Below are 22,271 nucleotides of genomic sequence, written 5' to 3'. Positions count from 1 at the left end.
AATGGGCAGGAGGGGTTGGTGCACCAGCTGGGTGTGCTGACATTCAGAGGGACCTCAGTGGGCTGGAAAAATGGGCAAATGGGAAACTTGGCATTTCCCTTCACTGAACTTGGTTTTCCAAGTCCTGCCCCTGGTAAGGAGTCACCCCATGCAGCAGTGCACACAAGGAACACACAGTCTTGAAAGCAGCTTTGCAGACAAGGACTTGAGGGTCCTGGTGGGCAACAAACTGACCATGAACCAGCAGTGTGCCATTGTGGCAGAGATGGCCAGCAGCATCCTGGGCTGCATGAGGAAGAGTGTTTCCAGCAGGTCAAGGAGGGTGATCCTTCCTCTCCCCTTAGTACTGGTGAGACACACCTGGGGTGTTGCATCCAGGTCTGGGCTCCCCAGTATGAGAGAGACATAGACATACTGGAGTGAGCCCAGCAAAGGATCATGAAGATTATTAATACATTGGTGCACCTGGCATACGAGGAGAGGTGGAACTGTTCAGCCTGGAGAAGAGGAGGTTCAAGGAGGGTCTTACCAACATGTGTAAATACCTGATGGGGCGCAGTAAAGGAGACAGAGCCAGGCTCTGTGGTGCCTAACAGGACATGAGGTAGTTGGCACAAAATGAAATACAGGAAATTCCATTTAAATGTAAGAACTAATTATTGGGGTTTTGTTTTGGTGTTTGTTTTTTTTTTTTTTTTTTTTCTTTAAGAGTGAGCGAGCGCTGGAAGAGGTTACTTAGAGGTTTTGGAGTTTCTGTCCTAGGAAATACTCAGAATATGACTAGACAAGGTCCTGAGCATCCTACTCTCACAGGGTGTTGAACTAGATGATCTTCAAGGGTCCTTTCCAACCTCAGCAATTCTGTAGTTCTGTAATATGAAGATGAAGTAGGTTGTTACATTAATTACCCAAAGAGTTTTATATGTGCTTTCAAAGACGTAGTATGAAATAGGTCTTTTTATTTTTCCAGGTTATTTGAGCGTTGTTTGATTGTTTCAAGGATCAAGTGCATTAATATTTTATAAATCTTGGAAGCAGCGTGGCATGGGTTATTGAATGTTATGGCAAGAGAGGCAGTATCTTTTGTCAATCACAGTTGTTTCAGGTCTCATGTGCTGTTCCTCAGCTGCATATTAGAAACTGAAAATTGCGAAAATTCTGCTTGCATTCAGTTTTGCAAATAAGCCGAATTTATGAGGTGATATTTCTTCAGGTTAATACTATGTAATTAATACATTTCCTAGAATAAGGGTGTTTTGTGTAGATCTAATTAGGATCATGTCAAGTAGAAGATGTGGATCTGGTTTGGGTAGGGGAAGATATTCCTTATCTGGAGCTCTAAGTACTGTTATGTTGGAAGAGAAGGAGGAAAATGATCAGAACATGCTGTCAGCAAGGGATATAATAGGCAGGTTGATGTATTCTCTGTGCACTTTTAAACTAGAAGTGCAAAACATTTATTTGAGGATAACATTGCAGGGGACACTCCTAATCATACTCTGTTTTTTTCTTCCTGGCTAAATGCCTTATTGAAATGTGGCTATGGTCGACATGAGTCTGCTGTGTTAGAATAATTTTGGGATGTCTGCATCTAGTGGTGTGATTTGAGATTCAAGTTAGTCAGGATCTGAGATGTCATTGTGAAACTAAGCTCCTAGACACTTGCTGAAATTTGGTCTCCAGTTGATAGAGCATAGGGATAGAGGCAATCAGAGATGGAGCGCCACAGGCTTTGGGCAATCTTATCTTTTTGCTTTCCTACATTCCAGGTGTCAAGTGTGTCAAAGGAATTGACAGTTGCTAGCAATTCGCTTTGAAATCAATTTCAAGCAAGAAATAATTTAAACTTGCAGTGAGACACACTATTTGAATCTGTTCTTATTTTTTTCCACCCCAGTTTTTAAGAAAGCCATGTATTTCTCCTCCTAAACTGAGGAAGTGTGGACTGGATGACCGGATAATTAGGTGGACTGCGAACTGGCTGAAGGAGAGAAGCCAGAGAGTCGTAGTCAATGGGGCAGAGTCCAGTTGGAGGCCGGTAACCAGCGGAGTGCCTCAAGGGTCGGTACTGGGGCCCATATTATTCAATATATTCATTAATGATTTAGATGAGGGAATTGAGTGTACTATCAGCAAGTTTGCTGATGACACTAAGCTAGGAGGAGTGGCTGACACGCCAGAGGGCTGTGCTGCCATCCAGAGAGACTTGGACAGGCTGGAGATTTGGGCAGGGAATAACTTAATGAAATACAACAAGGGAAAGTGTAGGGTCCTACATCTGGGCAGAAACAACCCCAGGTTCCAGTATAGGATGGGGAGCTACCTGTTAGAGAGCAGTGTAGAGGAAAGGGACCTGGGGGTCCTGGTGGACAGCAGGATGACCATGAGCCAGCACTGTGCCCTTGTGGCCAAGAAGGCCAATGGCATCCTGGGCTGTATTAGAAGGGGGGTGGTTAGCAGATCGAGAGAGGTCCTCCTTCCCCTCTACTCTGCCCTGGTGAGACCGCATCTGGAATATTGTGTCCAGTTCTAGGCCCCTCAGTTCAAGAGGGACAGAGAGCTGCTGGAGAGAGTCCAGCGTAGGGCAACTAAGATGATTAAGGGAGTGGAGCATCTCCCTTATGAGGAAAGACTGAGAGAGCTGGGTCTCTTTAGTTTGGAGAAGAGGAGACTGAGGGGTGATCTTATTAGCGTTTATAAATATATAAAGGGGGAATGTCATGAGGATGGAGCCGGGCTCTTCTCAGTAGCAACCAATGATAGGACAAGGGGTAATGGATTCAAGCTGGAACACAAGAGGTTCCACTTAAATTTGAGAAGAAACTTCTTCTCAGTGAGGGTGACAGAGCACTGGAACAGGCTGCCCAGGGAGGTTGTGGAGTCTCCTTCTCTGGAGACATTCAAAACTCGCCTGGACACCTTCCTGTGCAACCTCATCTAGGTGTTCCTGCTCCGACAGGGGGATTGGACTAGATGATCTTTTGAGGTCCCTTCCAATCCCTAGCATACTGTGATACTGTGATATTTGACCATGATGAGTAGTATCTTGAGTTCCTTCCAAATTATAGCAATTTACTTTCATTTGCATCCCTTTAGTACCTTTAAGAAAAAGACTCCTTATGAAGAATCTTAGCAAAGCTTTCTTATGTTAAATTGAACTACTTTTACAAATGAAGAAGCTGAGACAAATTGATTAAACAACTGCATCAACAAGCAAAAAAAACCAAACAAGCAAAAAAACCCCACCCCAGAACCCTTTCTAATGACTATTTTTCTGATACAAACCAGAAGTGTATGCATAGGGTGGTGTTAGTGTAAAAGGTTTAAGATAATGCTAGGTCCATGGAAATTAGCTCTTTGGGTTCTCTGTTCTTTTCATAAATGTGTATTTGGGTCTCCTATACATTAACAAGTTTGACTGTTATTCAAAGATGGCAGTCAAAGCGTATGACAGCCATCTTCAAGTTTGATAGAAATTTCCATCAGCTTCTGTCAGTTTGTGGTTCCAACTGAAGCTTTGGTAATCCAAACTTTAACCTAAAGATAGAGTAGAATGCAGGTCTCCCATGTGATAGAACATTATGCTGTTGTCAAGTGAACTACTGGACTGAGCAGATCTGATTTTTTCTTTTAAATGGGATTTATTTGCCTTGAAGCCAATTTATCTTGGCTTCATATCAAAGAGTGATCTTTTCAGCGATGTACAGGAATAGAATTGTCAGGCAGCAAACGTATAAATTCTGTAAGAACGGACTCTCTTATGTTCATAAGGATTATTACCAATATAGTATCATTTAATGTGAAAATCTACATAAGTGTTTTTTTCTTTTGCTCCAGAACTTTGTCAAGTGTGAAAATGAGCTCCTATAGTTTGAAAAAAGTCTGCTTTTTCTTTCAGCTTTTGCTGTAAGTGTAAATCCTGAAGGTGCAGAAGATGAGACTGAAGTACCAGTGCTGCAGGTAATAAATTTTAATTGCAGAGCAAGAACATTTTGCAGACGTCATAAAATCATCTAGAAGAGAACTGAGCAGAAAGCCTAACAACCTGTGACATTGATTATTTTGATCATTGACTTCAGCAGTACTAAATGTCATATGATGTCTTTCTGTTCTAAATGGCGTATAAGAGACTGTTAATGGGACACAAGTTGCAGGTACTCTTGCACTACTCTTCTAGTATTACTAGGATCTTAATTTATCCGATGGATTCTTAGAATTACTAGAATAAACTTACACTTAGCACTTTTGATTTCTTTCTTACACTGGATTTTCTGACTTATGTTGACATTTCTATTGAGAGAATTCGGGTTTTTTGTGTTTTCTTTTGGAACAAAATTATAATTTAGAAAACAATTTCTTTTCTTTTTTTTTTTTTTCCAAGATTAGCTGAAGAGTGCATTTAGAAACATAGTAAAAAAAAAAAAAAACTTGGCAATTTTGCACAGCCTCTGCAAGTTGGTAGTGTTATTGCTGTTGGAAATAGTTTTTGAGTATATAACCTTTATTAGTTCAGACAGGTGTTCCTTTTTTCTTGGTTTTGTTAAATATATAATACATTGAAAGGGAAATGGCTGCCTCTGCTAAATTATCATTATTACATATTGCTACCCAAGTCACAGCTCAAGTAAAACTTGTGTATGAAATTTCAAATTAACAGATTAGAAGAACTAATGATCAGAGCTGGCTCTACCATTAAACAGCACGGTGGGTGTTAGGTGTGTACACATGTATGTCCTTTAACAGACTTCTATCTACCTTTTTTTTTTATATATATATGTATTTGTAAGAGATAATTGTGTATGTATAAAAGAGATTTAAGGGAGAAAAATCAAATAGAAGTACTGGAATGAACTGAGAGAATCTATAACTGCCATTTAGATCTAGTGATCTCACATCAAATGCAGTAGAATTACGGTCAGAAATACACGTATGTAAATAATTTTTGGTTTTGATGATGGTTGCTATATCTACAGTAAATTTTCATAAATGCAAGAGATCCCTATTGCAAACTGCTGTCCTGCTGCAGTGTATCTGGGAGACTAGGTAATGTCATTCTGTTTTTGTTACTTATAAATTGCTGTTTGTCAAATTGCATTACTGTCTCAATCCAGCTATTTAATGTTATCATTCTTACATAGGATATAATTTATGAAGGCTTTACTACTATTTTAAGTTTCAAAAGCTTCCCTCAGATGAGGTCAGAGGTGTCTCCTAGAACTCTTCAGGCCCAAATCCCTTATATATATATATATATATATATATATATATATATGTATGTATGTTAACAGGAATGTAACAGGCAACAATCAGTTTTTTGTTTTAATAAAGGTAATTGTAAAATATGACTTGTTCATCGCATCGTCTACCACAAAACACATACTTTTTTGTTTGCATAGAAAATTAATCCTTCCATATTGTTTATGATAAAGGTTAACTTAGAATGTGGTGTATATTATGCTGTAAGATGGCAGTACTGTGTATAGTCATCAAAATAACTTAGTCTTATAAGAATTTTTTTAAACTTTAGACCCAGTCAGCAAAAAAGGGTCAAAAGCATGGATGCAATGCAGTCATTCTTGAAAAGGTTTTACAGATGACTACCAAGGAAGTTGGAGCTTATGCATTTCATTGTAAAAGTCAGACCTGGACAGAGGGAGAGATCATCTGATGCCAGTAGGACTAAAAGGATTAGATGGATGTGATATTTTAAAAAGGGGGGAGGTGAGAAAAAAATGTGTTTATAAAAAGGAATTGTCACAAGGGTAGCAAAACTATATATGAGCTTTATACTGAGGAGTGCCTTGTATGGTGTTTCTATCTGAAGATCTTAGAAAACTTGAACCAAGATAAATTCTACAACATCCTTATGCAATTAGTAAAGATGATCTTAATTTTATGTGTGGAGAAACCAAAGCACTGAGGTGCTGTTAGCAGGGAGAAATTGTGCGATAAATGAAGGCTCTGTTTTCCTTTCTACAATTTTTGTAGGGAGCGCAGAGCCATTTTTCCAGTCCTATATCTCTACCAGTCAGCAGTTCTTGAACAACACCTTTCCACCCAGCCTCTGTTGTTTAGAAGCAACTGAATATGCTCCTAAGATATTTTTATGTGTGTGTCTTGGTTTCCTGGTTAATGACGCAAATGCAATGTCACTGTTGTCTATTCCTCAACACTGTTAAAATTCCATCACAAATATATGTGATACCTAAGTAAATCCCAGTGAAGTCATTATGTACAACAACCTTTTAATATTTATTTGTCTTGATATAAATTGCTTTTGAATCTTCCTTTAAGAATTATGTTTCAATAGATGCTCGACAGTGGATCAAATAATTAAGAATGTGTTGGGTTGTGTTTTTTTTTTTTACACACTGAACAGGTGTGTTTGTATTATAGAGTTCTGTGTTCCAAACTTTGTGCTTAGGAGATGCATATTTTTTTAAAAAAAACAAGACATTGTTAGTATTAACTTAAAGAACTCTGGTATAAATTGACATGGAAAAGCATTCCCTCTTTTTATTTTTCCTCTTGTTCTTTCACTATATTGTCTAAGTAATGGTATACAAACACACAGAATATGTTTCAATTCTCAATGATGAAAATCTTTTTACATTAGTTTTTTTTTATTAGTTCTTAAGTTAAACCCACTGTGTATGCATTTATAATCTGATGAATGATTGGACAATCTGTGTCTCTCTGTAGAAATATTTTGAGTTTTTGTGTGTATACTTACTTTGCTTTTTCTCCTTTCTTCTAGAAGTCTGAAAAAAGTGGAACAATTAGTAAAACAAGCAGAGGTAAGCACTGTATAGTCTGTGTTTGTTTTCACTTGTGGCTGCCTTTTTAGTATAAACAAAATAAGGTTATGCTTTGAAAAGTGACTGTGTGAATAGTGCCTAGAGGCTCAAGAGCATTGTTAGTTAATTGCTGATTCCCAAATACTTTGTGTTTTTTTTTTTTTTCTTTGCTCATGTAGTCTCATCAAACAGAAGCTTCTCGGTCTTTGTATTTGCAATTCCTGTAGTTAAGTGGTTTTCTGAAAATTTGCACTTGCGCTATGGAACTGATGCATTGCTTTTTGTAACACACAGTATTTTAAAATCAAATTTCATAATACTTAGTAGCAGGTCTTGTAAAAATTTAACATGAAACTGCATTTTATCATTCTGCTAGGCTGTCATGGTATTTGAAATAACTAGGGTTATTATAAATTACTTGTAACAAGTTGTAATAACTTTGTAATATCTGGAAACAAGTATTTAAGAAACATGTCAAACATTAATAGGATACTGAGTGGTAAAATGCATTTTTCCTGGACATGTGAGATAAATAATGAGAATAAAAATTCTGCAATCTTCTGCCTGTTCTGAAAACAAGTCTGATGTCCTTCCAGCAAAAAGTTTACAGACCTGAGATAAGGACTTGCAATCTCTGCACTGTAACTTAGTGCTGCCTCTGCTATACTATAGTAGTTCAGTCCTTAAAGCAACTTGGACAGTTGTGGTACTTCTAACTCTTCTAAATGGTAAGCATGTGGGTCTGCTTGTTCTAAAAAGAGCCAGCTTGACCATGTTTCAGCATGTTGCAGCAGTTTTCTGAGTAGTGGTGAGTTCATTCTGAATACCAGGAAGACTTAGCATGCTTTTAGTAGAGTTGCTAACAGAACTCTGAACAGTGCTGAGAAGATCTGGTTTTTGTTTGTTTGTTGGCTTTCTTTTTTTTTGACTTAATTGCAAGCTCTGTCTCTAACACAGATAACCACTTTTGTGGAAAATAATGAAGTCCCTTGTCCCATTTATCTCTCATTTTACCATTGAAAGGTCAGGACCTGTCTATAGAAGCTTTATTACTCTGTTTCCCTGTTTAGCCATCCTTATCTGGTGTCAGAGTCCATTTTCTCTTTGTGTTCTTTCGTCTCTTTCTGTGCAATCTCATAACACAGCCAGGTGCTGGTTGCTGCTTTTATCAGTCCCAGCAGACCTGCTGTGTCTCACTTCATAAACACCCAGGAATGCATTGACAGACATTTTTTTTGGCTTTTGACAGTGCTCAGTTTTCATAAGTTTTAATATAATCTCATTACTTAGGAAAGTTATATTTAGGAATGTTACAGTGGTACATTAGTGATGTAATGACCATCTGTCATCTATTGTTTGTTTCAGTAGGAGATCACTTTAAAGCAGACAAACAAAAGTATTTTATGCAGCAGGTAGCAAAATTTAGAAACTTGCTGCTGCAGGAGGTTGTGGAAGCAGACCATACCAGCAGTTTCAAGAGGGAACAAGTCCATAAATGTATGGTAAGATAAATAGGCAGCAATGTATCTTCTGGCATTTCCTAATACAGTAGTGAATGCTGTTAGAGTATGAGGAGTGCTGGAGGAAGTGAAGGTCTTGTGGTGTCCCTAAATAGTGTTTCCCTATTGCTACTGCTAAAGACAATACACTGGAGTAGATAGACCATTGGTCTGATGTAATAAATCATTTATTGTGTTTTCTGTCTTTTTTTAAACAAGATTCTGCCTCTCCTATTCTAAATATTCTTTAGAATATTTTTTTAAAGTCTCTTTTAACCCATTTCTGTGGGTAAAATCAAGGAAGGACTTGAAACAGAATGAAGTTCTTGATGGTTCTTAGTTCCTTTGATTTTTTCCATTCTTCTTTCTCAAACTGTTATACAAGGAAATTCTTTCTCCTTTATGAATAAGCTGTACCTTTTTACCAAGGAAGCAAAGTTACCATCTGTAGTTTTCATTTCAGAGTTTTCAGAAATCTTTTTAAGTGTCCTTAGCCAAGCCTTTGAAGATAGGTATTAACAACTTGATATCCCAGTCACTGGGAAGACAACTGTAATACAGAGAAGATTGAACTACTGAACTTCATGTTCTCATGGTTGCTTTGTCTACCCAGAATGTGATGGATTGGCTGGTGTGCAAAGAGTTTAATGTATGGGTATGTTATAGTCCAGCCAAAAGATCAGTGATGTGACTTACCAGTATTGGCTCATCGTTGCCACGCTATGGCAAAAAGTCTTGCCCTGCAGGTGGATGTAGAGGTACTCTATTGGTGGGTGTATTTGTCCCCAAATGGTAGGCCATATTGCTGACCAACAGTAGGTTCTGCTTTTAGAATATTTGAATAGAAAAAAAAACAAATCTCTTCTTGAAGGGAGGCAGTGGCTATGTCAGGCTAGTGTATAATGATTTTTGCTGCCTTTGGAAACTCAAGGAAGCATTGAACTTTGGAATGTGAGTTCTCTAGATTCTTCTGCAGTCTGTGGAAAGAGAGGGACACTTCCAGAGGGTGACTGAGATCCGAAGTAGGTTGAGTCATTCTCTCTGGAGATACTACTCTCACCACAAGAGTATCTACTAGCTTTTGGCTGTGGGGGGAGGTAATTGGTTAGGGTTTTTCTTTCTTCCCTCCTCTCTTCTCTCCTCCATTCCTCCCTTCCCTCCCTTCCTTTTCTTCCCTTTTTCATGTTAAATGAGAGAAGAAGAATGAAGTAGTCTTCAGGCTTTTTTTTTTTTTTCTTGGATTTGATTTTTGCAAATACGGTGATGCTATATTTCCTCTGGTCTGCATATACCTGCAATATTCTGAAAGGATCAAAAGTATTTTTCACAGTTATAAACTTTTAATATCTTGCCTGGCCTAGTTCTGCATTTCATCTAGGCTTTCTAGGAGTTAGTAAGGGAAGTTTGGGTGAAAAGGTGATGCAAGGTTTAAATAAGCTTTTTCTGTAGTATCATAGCAAATGAATAGGCGATAAACCTTTTCTTTGGTTAAGTAAGTGTTAAGAAACATCTTGAGTTCTGAAGTGGTAAGCAACATACTTTATTGTATTACAAAACTATGAAAGGGTGTGCAGTTTGTGGAACAACCGGATGCTATTATTTCTAATTTCAAGGAGTGAACAAGCATACTAAAAATCTGGTGCATTTGGAATTGATTTAAAGGGGTTTTTTTTGATGTTACTAAGGCAAGTAGTTTACTAAAATTCAGGAAATAGAAATACCAGAAATACTCAAACTGTGTTGAGAGAGAGTATTTGAAGTTAGACTGACTTTCAGTTTTCATGCTGCAGGCCATAAACAGGTAAATCAGTCATTACAAAATACAAATATTGCATATAAGATAAATAAGCACAAGCAGAAATGAGATTGTGACTCTATATCTATGTATCTATGTGCATACACTGCCTTTAATTCAGAAAGTTCCCATTAACTTTATATAAACACATTTAGAAATTATTATTCTTAGTGTGACAAAAGACTTTTCTCTGCTTTTAACTGTGGAAGCTTTATACTAGGCTACAATAATCTCCTCAAAATGTAAAAGATCCTGATTTGGAGTTTCAGATTGATTTTAGAGTTGGCATAAAAGGAGGGGAAGGCCTGCAGAATATGCAAGTGGCCTAATTTTTTTAAATCCAAATTGGAACCTGAGTTTTCTGACCTACACAGTAGAGACTCTGGTTTGTCAGTTAAAGCAGCAGTTTAGTTTTTGTCTGTTAGGTAATTAGGAAGCTCAGGAGCCATTTTCACTCTTCTCCATTTCTAGAACAATAGGAGAGAAGGGGGAAGACCCACCTCAGAATATACTTACAGCCTGGAGTTTAAGAAACTGACTTGGAATGTGAAAGACCTGCATTCAGGTCCAAACTACTTTGCAGATGAGAATTTGGGTTTCTTGCATCCTGGGTGAATGCTTTATTCTCTGGCGAGCAGAGGAAGACTAGCAGGCAACACCCAACATAATCTTATGTTCTTCTAGGAGCTTTTTTCCACTTTTTTTTTTTGTCCTGAAATGTTTGTTTTAATTTTTTCAGTAGCTTTGACTTGACTAAAGCAGCAGTCTTTTGTGGTGAACAAACTTTGCAATAAAAAAAAATAAAAAAGAAATCATGCAGGTAGTTTATTTGTGCTGGTCATTATACTGCAATGCTTATCTTCCAAATTGCAGTATTTCCCCATTGCCATATTTTGAACTGATTTAGTGATAATTCTGAAGGAGGCATATTTTACATAGAGTCATTGTATCCTTGCTGAAACACACATTACTGTTAATGGCTTGTTCAAAGTTGATTAAGGCTCCATTCTGTTTTCCAATGGGATGTGGTTGTGATAAGACTTAGGAATTTCCAGCATTCCTGTTTCCCAATTTTTCGTATTTTTTTTTTTCTGTGAACTTGCAGTATCTTTCCAATCAATGAGTATTTGAGATTGTTGAAGGTATTTTCCACATGTGGAAATGCCTTAGGGAAATAAAAGAGAAAAGAAGACAAGAAGATAAATAGAGTATATCAATAGCTCTTTTGGATATTGTCTTTCAAAAGATTCGATTCTTTGTCTTGATTGGTTGATTATTTCTCAACTTGAGAAACAATTTAGGTGTTTAAAGTTATACATACTTTCTGTTGACATTTTAATATACTGAATATTTCTTTTAATGAACTATTTTAAGGTGGCTATAGCAGAGTAAACTATTGCCATTGGATTAAAGCAGTAACACCACAGTAGTTATTAGATTGCTGCGAGAAAGTATTCTATTGTGGGATATCATAGCTGTTAAATGTACCATAAGTGAAACTGAGCGTAATTCAGATGCTCGCATATCTGTAAATGTACTGATACTAAACCAGTAATTATATAAAGCAATACAGTTTTTGCTTTGTATCTCTGGGTATATTTGCAGTGTTGTACATGTAGATTTAGCCCTTTGACTTTCACTAGCATCATTGAAGTGTAATTTTAATTTTTGCACAGGAAGTCTAGCAAATTTCTTGCTAGACAGCAGATATCTGCTATTCAGACATTTATATTGTGCATGCTTTTTAAAAGAAGTTTGGGTGGGTCAGAGCATGAAGGAATGCTGCGTGGGAAAAAAATGTGAAACCCGAACTGATATCTATGTCAGTGCTTATGCCATCTCTGCAACTTTATCACCAGAAACCTCACACAATTTGACATTTTCAGAGTTTGTCTTGGTGAATAAGATAATAAATTGAGAGAAAAGAGTATCGGGGAAAAGTAGAAAAACGTTTAACTACAGCTTTGAGTTGTCATAGATCTAAATTAACAAGTAACTGTTCAGAGAAACAAAGGAATGTCATCGATGGTCAGGACTTGGACATGACAATCTTCTCATAATATTAGCAAATATATTTGGGGTTAATCCCCTTTTTGTTGCCACTGTTTTTCTTGTGATACTTCTTCAAGTGCTCAGTTTTTCTTTTTTTCCTTGAGACTACTACTTTCTGTCTTTGGACATTTATTCTCCACCTTTGTTCCTCTGTTCTTCACTCATTCTTCTCTATCTGCAAAGTTAGCATTTTTAACCTAGAGGTCAAGATCTTGATGTGAAACTGGGATATTTTAGGTTGACTTGATCTGTGATGAAAGAATATACATTTGAAAAATAAAACTGGTGGCGTTCTACGAAGGGGTTACAGCAGCATTGGATAAGGGAAGACCAACTGATGTCATCTACTTGGATTTGTGACACTGTCCCACATGGTATCCTGGTCTCTAAATTGAAGAGATATGGATTCGACAAATGGACCACATGGTGGATAAAGAACTGGCTGGACAGTTGCATTCAAAGAGTTGCAGTCAACGGCTCGATGTCCGAGTGGAGAGCAGTGACAAGTGGCATTCCTCAGGGGTCGGTACTGGGACCTGTACTGTTCAACATCTTTGTCGGCAACATGGACAGTGGGGTCGAGTGCACCCTCAGCAAGTTTGCCAATGATACCAAGCTGTTTGGCGAGGTAGACACGCTGGAGGGGAGGGATGCCATCCAGAGGGACGTGGACAGGCTGGAGAGGTGGGCCCAAGCCAACCTCATGCAGTTCAACAAGGCCAAGTGCAAGGTCTTACATGTGGGTCGGGGCAATCCCAAGCACAAATATAGGCTCGGCAGGGAATGGCTGGAGAGCAGCCCTGAGGAGAAGGACCTGGGTGTGCTGATTGACGAGAAGCTCAACATGAGCCAGCAGTGTGTGATCGTAGCCCAGAAGGCCAACCGTATCCTGGGCTGCATCAGAAGAAGTGTGGCCAGAGCAGGTCAAAGGAGGTGATTCTGCCCCTCTGCTCCACTCTCGTGAGACCCCACGTGGAGTACTGCATCCAGCTCTGGAGTCCCCAACATAAGAAGGACACGGACCTGCTGGAGCGTGTCCAGAGGAGAGCTACGAGGATGATCCAAGGGCTGGAACAGCTCTCCTATGAGGAGAGGCTGAGTGAGTTGGGGCTGTTCAGCCTGGAGAAGAGAAGGCTCCAGGGAGATCTTGTTGCGGCCTTCCAGTACCAAAAGGGGGCCTACAGGAGGGCTGGGGAAGGACTTTTTACTGGGGCATGTAGCAATAGGATGAGGGGGAATGGCTTTAAACTGGAAGAGGGCAGGTTCAGATTAAACATTAGGAAGAAGTTTTTCACTTTGAGGGTGGTGAGGCACTGGAACAGGTTGCCCAGAGAGGTTGTTGAGGCCCCATCCCTGGAGGTGTTTAAGGCCAGGCTGGACGTGGCCTTGGGCAACGTGATCTAGTGGGAGGTGTCCCTGCCTATGGCAGGGGGGTTGGAACTCGCTGATCTTCAAGGTTCTTTCCAACCTAAACCATTCTGTGATTCTATGATGTCATCTGTAAACATTAACTCAGCAGCCTTTTCTGTGCTGTCTCTTCCTGGAATTAACTAGAATCTGTTACCTCTTTTATTCCTGATCTGACTGTCACTTTGAGTGACAGAATTTACATGCAGTTCTCAGTCCCTGCCCACCCACCCCGCAAGTGGTCTACCTATCTCCTTGAACACTGAACATCATTACTTTCTTTTTTGTTCCTTAGGCAGTAATTGGTCAGTCACTTACTGGTACCTCTTAAGTTACTATGCCCCAAATTTCTTCATCTGCACACTTTCTGCATAGTATCTAGAAAGTTCAACCTTTTCGGGCAAACCAAACAGAAATTGCAATAACTTTTATTGTCTCCTCATTTTATATGTTGCTATTTAGTTATGATCTTGGGTGGATTATACAGCATAGGTCAAACTTGTTAAGAATTCTAGAAAGGGCATCTGTCCTCTCTTCTTCCTTTAACCTTCTCATCTTCTGCTGTGTTCTGCTTCTGAACAGGATCAAATCTGCTAGTTTTTCTTAGCTTTCAAAGTGCTGAGAGATTATTCTGTCTACTGTCATCAAGAAAATTTGGCTATCTTCAGCTTCTCCATAGTATCAACCTTCATCACCTATTTCTGTCCATAAATGTTTGCAAAGCTACCTCGTTTTCTTTTTAAATTTTTCACACTCTCCTCTCCTGTGAAAGTTGTTAAATATGATGCCTTTAAACACTGTGAGCACGTTTGAGGTGTTGGTGCTGTCCTGTCAGACAAAAGTAGTACCTCATTGTTCTCATGTGCATATCTCTCCCATCTGATGTTTGTTTCTGGGTAGGGTTTTAAACTCTTTATCGAGGAAGCATCTTTCCCATTTTGAGTTCATCCATTGCCTAGTGAGGGGAGGTGCTGATCTATGACTAATGCCTTTTACCTCTGGTAATAAGGAGTGATGGTGTATTGGAGAAAAAGGAACTTCATGAATGTGGTTACTGGTAACTGGGGGTGTAAGTTTCTTTGTTCCTGCAGGATCTCCTTGTCATGTCATACCTTTTATGTGTTAAGCCTTAAAAGGACTGGTTTGGACTTTTTTTGTCTGTTAAATAATGCCTTTTTATTATTTCATGAAATGTTTGTATAACTAAAGAAATAGCTTGCTGTGTAATAGATTCCTCCCACACCTGGGTTCTCAGTAGCTTTGGAGAAAAACTAAAAATAACTTCTTTTGTCTTTAAATCTTCTTATTTTCTGGTTCACAGAATTAAAAGAAATTGTATTTATCATCCAGAGTCAAAGTAATTCTTTTCATTCCAAGAAAGCAGAAGATCTAAAAAGAGATATTTTAAAACAGGCTGCAGATCTTGGAAAGGTATGTTTAGATAATATAGATTGCACCTTGTTATGCATGTTTTTACTGCATTTACTAAAAATACAATATTCTATTGTGCCTTTTTTTGGATCCATTTTATGCTTTTTATTAATTGCCTTCTGTGTGCTTACAAGAGAACTATTTCAGTGGGTGTTTACTGACTGTATGCCATGATACATCACCTAATAATTTTATTTTGAACTATCTACTTTTTTGTATAACTGTTTTTGTTTGGAGGGCATTTGATGTAAAAGTGATAACAAGGAAGACTTGTAGTGTGCCTTTAAGAAAAAATCCGATGCTTTCTTTATGAAGTGAAAAACGTAATCATTTAAGCAATAATTTTTAGGTGAGTATTTTATTTTATTAAGAGCCAATGAAGATGCTGTAATGTAGATTTTGTCAGAATTTCATTGCACAACTGTGACATTGTGGCAGTAGAGCAGCAGTGTATGTGGACGTTAAAATCCTAACGCAGGATTTCCTTCTTCCTGGAGCAATAGTCTTCTGCACCTCTCTTGCTCACATTGGTATTAGCTCCATCCCTGCTGCAGTACCTTCCATAATTACTCCTTGTTCCTCTGCAGCCCCACTGCAGACTGAGCACTCTGCCTCTCACCTGCTGGTGGGCCATGCTGGCCTGGGAGCTGCATGTTGTACAAGTCTGATTTTGACTTAACACTGTAATACGAAATGTTACTTGTAAAGCTTTAGCGTAGAGAGAAGAGGTTTTTAGGAGACTTACATTGAAAGTTAAGTGTATGTAAACAAGGTTTATTTTCTTTCTCTTTAATAAAAATAAGAACAAAGTAAGGGGTATACACCCCCTGATATGAAATATCTTGCTATGAGGTTACTGGACCTATTTTTCAATTCTTGATTCTTTGTTGTAAAGGAAAAAAAAAAAAAGTCTGATTTAAATTGTCTTATCTACCTTGGCCTTGGAGTGCCTAAATCAGGTTCCTGGATGTTTTAGGCTTCATTTATCCAAGCTTATTAAAACTGTTGTAATTGAATCCATTCTAAATGCAATTTTTAATCCCTTAATGAGATCAGTCATGTGAACAGCCTTTGTTCTGCAGAGTTCTGCTCTTTTAGACTCTTCTTTGGGGCTGGGGCAAGTGTTCAGATACAGTGTGTGCATAGAGAATTATGGCTTCGGTTGTTAAAAAACAGGATTTTAGTTGAGTTCTGTAATTGATGTTGCAGAATATGAATGATGAAAAGATGAATAAGTGGAAGTATAAATAGTTTCAATAAGGCAGGAATATAGGCAAGTTTTACAGGAGAGAGGTAAAATCTTTTTTGTAATCAAAGAGTTTTAAGTATTTCTGCCTTGAGCAAGGTGAACTGGCTTTTAAAAAACTTCATTGTCTAATTAAGGAAATTCCTGTATGTGAATGCTGAAATAGTGATGCTTTTCCAATATCAAAAGGTAACTGTTAAACAGCATTCATGGCATATTAAAGAAGCAGTGATGGAAATAAATCACACCAAAAATCTCATACCTGACATCTGGGAAAAGCAGAAGGCCATCAGTGTACAGGAAAAAAATGAGCATAGCCAGCATGTATTTGACACGTCTTCACTGTTTTTGTCAACTCGCAATTACACTGTAGATCACTGTGAGGCATGACACAATAATATTAATTATGGAAAAGAGACAGAAGATCTCTTAAATTCAGCACATCAACATTTGAAGTTCACATTTTTCATTAAACAAAATACGTATGAAATTATTACTGTCAAGCAAAGGAAGTTAAATCCTTGTGTTTTAAAGGACAACTGCTGTATAGAAACAAAGGATTGGATCAACTGAATTGTAAGGTTCACTTGCTTGTTGTCACAGAACCAAATGATAGATGTTTAGTCTATAAGGATTCATTAGTTATTATCTCCACTGTTTTAAAATGAGAAGTGGAAGCCGGCTGCTAGTTTTGTTTTATTTAATGAAATTAGAATATCTGCATTACTTTAAAATGGATTAAATCACTCACATTCATATTTACCTTACATCAATCTTGACAAATAATCTGTCCATTTATTTTCTTTCACTGTGTATTTAAAACATTGTTTTCATGTGAAACTAATCTGTAATTCCAGTCACCAGTAGCTGTCATTATTGAGTTCATGCTTAAAAGCATATTTCATAACAATTAATTCAATATTAAACAAAACTCTTAAGTATATGAAACAACGGCTAGAACATAGCAACAAAGAAGATTCCTTAAGATTTTTTACGTATTTTCTTAATTTTCTGATGTTTCTGCATTTAAGAAGCTCTGTAAACTATGCCTTCCTAAGAAATGCTAGATAAGAATAAGGAAGCTGTCAGAGTGTGAAATGATAATATTTGGACCTGTTCCCTTTCTAGCTTCTTAAAAAATTGAAAACTAGAATTACTTTTTTGGTTACTATGTTTAAGACTAGGAACCAGGTAAAATACGTTTTTTTAAAAATGATAGATTTTGTCTGAAATGCTGTTTTAGATGCAGTTAATGCTATTTAATTGCCTGGAATCTTGACATTGTTTTGAAGACAAAGGTCTGTGTATTTCTTTATGAAAACTGGTCTAGTAGAGTAAATGCCTTTTTTTTTTTTTTTCTTTTTCCTCCCCCTGCAGGTTCTTATATTGAACACCGTCACCCCATTCATTACATTCAAAAAACATATTTTTCCTGAAAAGCCTAGAGATTAACTGGTATACTATGTATATTAACCAGAAGAAATATAGCAAATTAGTAGTATTCATTATGGAGTTAAAAAAAAAATAACACAAACCAATAGTAGAATCATTTAGGTTGCAAAAGACCCTTGAGATCCTCAAGCCCAGCCATAAACCTAACACTGCCAAATGCACCACTAAACCATGTCCCTCAGTACCACATCTACACATCTTTTAAATACCTCCAGGGATGGTGACTCAACCACTTCCCTGGGCAGCCTGTTCCAATGCTTGACAACCTTTTCACTGAAGAATATAAGAATAAGATTTTAAGACTGATACCATGGAGTATTGGAAAATGAAAATGATTATCACATACTTCCATATGAATAATAGATGATGTGAAGTATGACCTCTGTTTTATAGAAGTGTTGGAACTATAACTTGCAGTCTTTTTGCTATTAGGCTTACTTTGTTTTGAGAAAAATCCTGTATTTTGTGCCATGTCATAGAAATGAAGTTTCACCGATTTAAACTATCCCTACATATAAAGGGGAATATTGCTGCTTTGTGAGTTTGAGGACTATTACTTTAGTGATTATTAACATCGGTTTAAAAGAAACAAGTACGGTCAAAAGTATTTAACTGTACATAGAAAACCTCCATATTATGTTGCTTGAGTAAACAGTTGTTTTAGTGAACATCTTCATTGAATTTTCATAACATTGTTTCTTTGCCAATCTCCCAGTCTCCAGTTTGGCTAATGTGAAAATAGGGGACAAATGCTAGGAGCATCCTATGGTTGTGCTCTTATTTAAAACAGTTTTGCAAAATCTTGTTTCCTGAAGTGCAACAGGAATAAAAATGATCAGAAACCCAGCTGGCCTATGCCACTGGTCTGCGCCTCAGAAGTTCAGTCTCTTTGTTATGTTACAAGATGATGCTTGCAGAAGGTTCTCTTTTTCTGCTTCCAACACACATCGACTGTAACTCAGTATCCTAGCTGCTGCATCTATAAGGTTGAAAAGACTCTTGGTGCCTGTCTCAGCTTTATTATATCATTAGAGTCACAGCCACGATATCTGTTGCCAACGTGCCAATTGTTGTTGAGTGTGGCATATGTGCTTTAAAAATCTGTTATTTTTAATTGCCTAGGCTGTACTGATGGCAGCATTGCGCTATTTCAATAATATGGAAGATTTCTTTGTTAAAGTGTTGGAGAGGGGGAAAAAGTATAATTAGTTTGCCTGAATTTTAATGTAAGCCATCACCATATTCCTATGATCTGTCTCCAAATTGTTCCTGCTCATGTTTTTGCCATCTGTGAGAGATTACTTCCAGGGAATTTGTAGACTGTATCTTTTTTTTTTTTTTTCTTAATATGCCAGTGGGACATGCATTCCTTTTCTGGGTGAATTAATGTTTTCTGAAGTTCTTCCTAGCTCTACTTCCACATCTGATTTCAGATGCTGGAGTGAAGCCATCTGAAGTTCTGTTGTCCAAAAGCCTCCTTAAATATTCCTCTGTTATTGTTTGATACTATTCCCACAATGAATTCTGACATCCCTATATCTCACCTGAAAGAGGCTTTGAAATACTGTCAGGCTATGATGGAAACAACTCTGAAAATCTGTCTGGATTTTTCTTGGTCTGTAATAGTAGCTGCCTAATTTTATTCTTTGTTAGATATATTCCACAAATGAGCAGGCATACATTCCTCTTCCAGATCTACAACAAGCTGTATAGCTAAAATTTCCCTACAGTTCCGAGTCTTGGAGTAGGTCTGAACTGTTTGGTCTTTTACCCTTTCTGTAAAGCTCACATACATGTTAATAATGCTGTGGTTATAAAATCTAGTGGAAAGATTTCTCGTTCACTGCAACAGAGTTGTTTAAACTGATCTGTGTATTTAGGAAAGCTATTCATAGACTTAATTTGCTGGACCCCTTTCAAAATTAATACCATAAATAAAGTATCTGTTGCTTCAATGTCCAGATTTTTTGCTCAAATTCTAGATTCTAGTCTGAAACCACTGTTTCCTCTTCTCCCTCCTATAATGGCTTCCCATGCCATGGAAGCTGCTTCCAGCTGATCAGATGATTCATTTTTGGATCTGGCTGTTTTAACAAGGTTTTAACTGATTATATTTAAGTGAAGTGTTGGGCTACATTCTGTCCTGTGACTCCATCTCCACGTCTGCAACAGTTTGTTTTATGTCTAGGTTTTCCATAATATCAAGATCAACCCATTTTTTGTAATTGGAACAGGTGTGTTTTATACCTGTACAGCAAAGGCAAAGCAAAGGGTACAGCAAAGGGCTACAAAGATGATTAGGGGATTAGAACATCTTTCTTATGAGGAAAGACTGAGGGGCTTGGGCCTTTTAAGTCTAGAGAAAAGAAGACTGAGGGGAGATCTTATTAATGCTTACAAATACTTAAAGGGAGGGTGCCAGGGGGATGGGACCAGTCTTTTTTCAGTGGTGCCCAGTAATAGAACAAGAGGTAACAGGCACAAACTTGAACACAGGAAGTTACATCTTAACATGAGGAGGAACTTCTTTCCTTTGTGGGTGGCAGAGCACTGGCACAGGCTGCCCAGAGAGGTGGTGGAGTCTCCCACTCTGAAGACATTCGAAACCCGCCTGGATGTCATCCTGTGCAACCTGCTGTAGGTGACCCTGCTCTGGCAGGGGGGTTGGACTGGATGATGTCCAGAGGTCCCTTCCAACCCTGACCATTCTGTGATTCTGTAATAACTTGAAATTATTGTATTTCCCAGTGTTGTTGGATATAGTGTCTTTTTTTTTTTTATATAAAACATTAGTGTGCAATCTGTTTTGTTCCTTGCAACAGCTTTCTTTTCTTCTGCAAGTATTTATTCATGTCAGATAAATCCTGCAGCCTCCTGCAATGACTTTGTCACCTTAGTTCTTAAAATGCTTATTCTTTAACATGCAATAATTTATCCTACCAGGCAGTGGACGGTTTTTGTTGACTTTATTTATGAAAAAAACAAGGCTCTTTGGCATACCTTCTCTATTAGCTTTCCATCATTTTTCCATCTTTGTAGAGCAAAGATCAGATGCCAGTCTATACCAGAGCTGTTGGTTACTGTCATGTCATCTGTGATATTAATCTTGTATACCACTCTACTTGGCCCAGGTCTTGCTAGTCTTTGACTGACCAGCAGGACTCTACAGCAAAATGATGAATCTGGCACATGACTGGCAATAGACCGTGTGAAGGTATCTTGTTGAGATGACAAGTCCTGTCTGCACTTCTCTGTGGTGAGGGTAGAGACACTGATGGGGTACCTGGAGCATTTGGCACTCTTACTTTCTCGAAGTGAAGTCCCTGCATGGGGTCCCTCATGGACTCAAAAAGTTAGAGTAATTAGGGAACATGGTACTGCAGCGAAAGAGAGGGAGGAAGAAGTTCAAGTTTTTATCAGTGGCCTCCTGAAACCACACAAATCCTTGTCCAGAAGTTTTGAGCATCGTATTACCCAGTACGTGTTGCTCTTGTGATGCTTTTATTCTGTCTATATCACTTGAGTCAGATAATAGTATTAGTAACTACTAAAAGCCCTTGATCATCTCTGGTTTGTGAATGGAAAATTCTGGAAACAAGATTTCTTTGTCCTTTTCTTCCCCCCTGCTCCCCTTTAGTCAATATTTCTCATTTAGCTAATGAACAACTAAATATTGTCATACTAGTTGAATTTTCTCCTAAACTTGCATACGTGCACCTTGCATAATTTGTGGGGGTTTTTGTTTGTTTGTTTAAAAGACATAAAACAAATCAGTGGATTAATTTAGTATTTTGTACTTGCCCTCGTTTTCACGTTCCTGTATAAAGTTTAGTTAATTTTTATCCAACCTTTTTTTCTCTCCTTCTTTGCTTCTGCTTTGCCTGACTTCTATTTTTAATATCAGCCAAAGCTTTCATATTTATTCCTATCTTCCAAATGTGTCCATAAAACTTCACTTCTGTAGTGTGGGTAGACCTTGCAGTATAAAAAACTTGTCTGTAATAAGTGTGTGTGTTTAAGTGTTCAGTGTATGAAGTTCATATTTCCCCTTCCTTATCTATATTAACATGTGCATTTGTTTGTTTTCTGATGTATTACTTATTCTGCTTACATACATTGTCTGATATCAGCTTGTTCTTGATCATTTTCTTTGCTGTTGCGTACATAGTTTGTCTTCATAATGCTTAATTTCTTTCAGAATTTGCATTTTAAAATGCAGCTGCTCATTTTGGGGCCTCAATATTTGGGTGCTTATTTTCTGAAATGCTTCTAAACTCTGATCTGTTGAAGTGTGAGGTGCCTCCAAGTTCTGAAAATCAAAACTTTTGAAAGTGTTTTAGGAAAAGTGTACAAAATTACTGTTTAGTTTGGAAAACGTATTTCAGAGTTGTCTTGAATCTTTTCTCTTCAAGGTCATCTTGCAGGACTTCACAAATTTGACTGACTTCTGTTTTATCTCTGCTTTCCTCTGGCTGTTCTCTTGGCTTTTTGTTTAAATTGTTTGATCTCTGACTTTCTGATATGCCCTTGCTTCTCATTCTGCAAAGGTACCAGAATCCTTTGTACGATTACTAGGCTTTATTATCAGCAAA

The 22,271-nt window shown here is 37.8% G+C and overlaps 1 protein-coding gene across 1 annotated transcript in view; it reads left to right on the top strand.

Annotated features, from left to right (window-relative positions):
* Positions 1-22,271, top strand: part of B3GLCT (beta 3-glucosyltransferase) — a gene marked incomplete at its 5' end in the record, with an annotated part of 70,252 nt that overhangs the window by 5,696 nt on the left and 42,285 nt on the right. The window contains 3 exons of the mRNA XM_082498653.1: positions 3,899-3,960; positions 6,758-6,797; positions 14,872-14,981. Coding sequence (XP_082354779.1) covers positions 3,899-3,960; positions 6,758-6,797; positions 14,872-14,981 — 212 coding nt within the window. The remainder of the gene's footprint in view (positions 1-3,898; positions 3,961-6,757; positions 6,798-14,871; positions 14,982-22,271) is intronic.

The sequence above is a fragment of the Vanellus vanellus genome (assembly GCF_965231255.1).
Source record: "Vanellus vanellus genome assembly, chromosome: 1".
Classification (NCBI taxonomy): domain Eukaryota; kingdom Metazoa; phylum Chordata; class Aves; order Charadriiformes; family Charadriidae; genus Vanellus; species Vanellus vanellus.
This window is presented reverse-complemented; position numbering and strand designations above follow the sequence as displayed.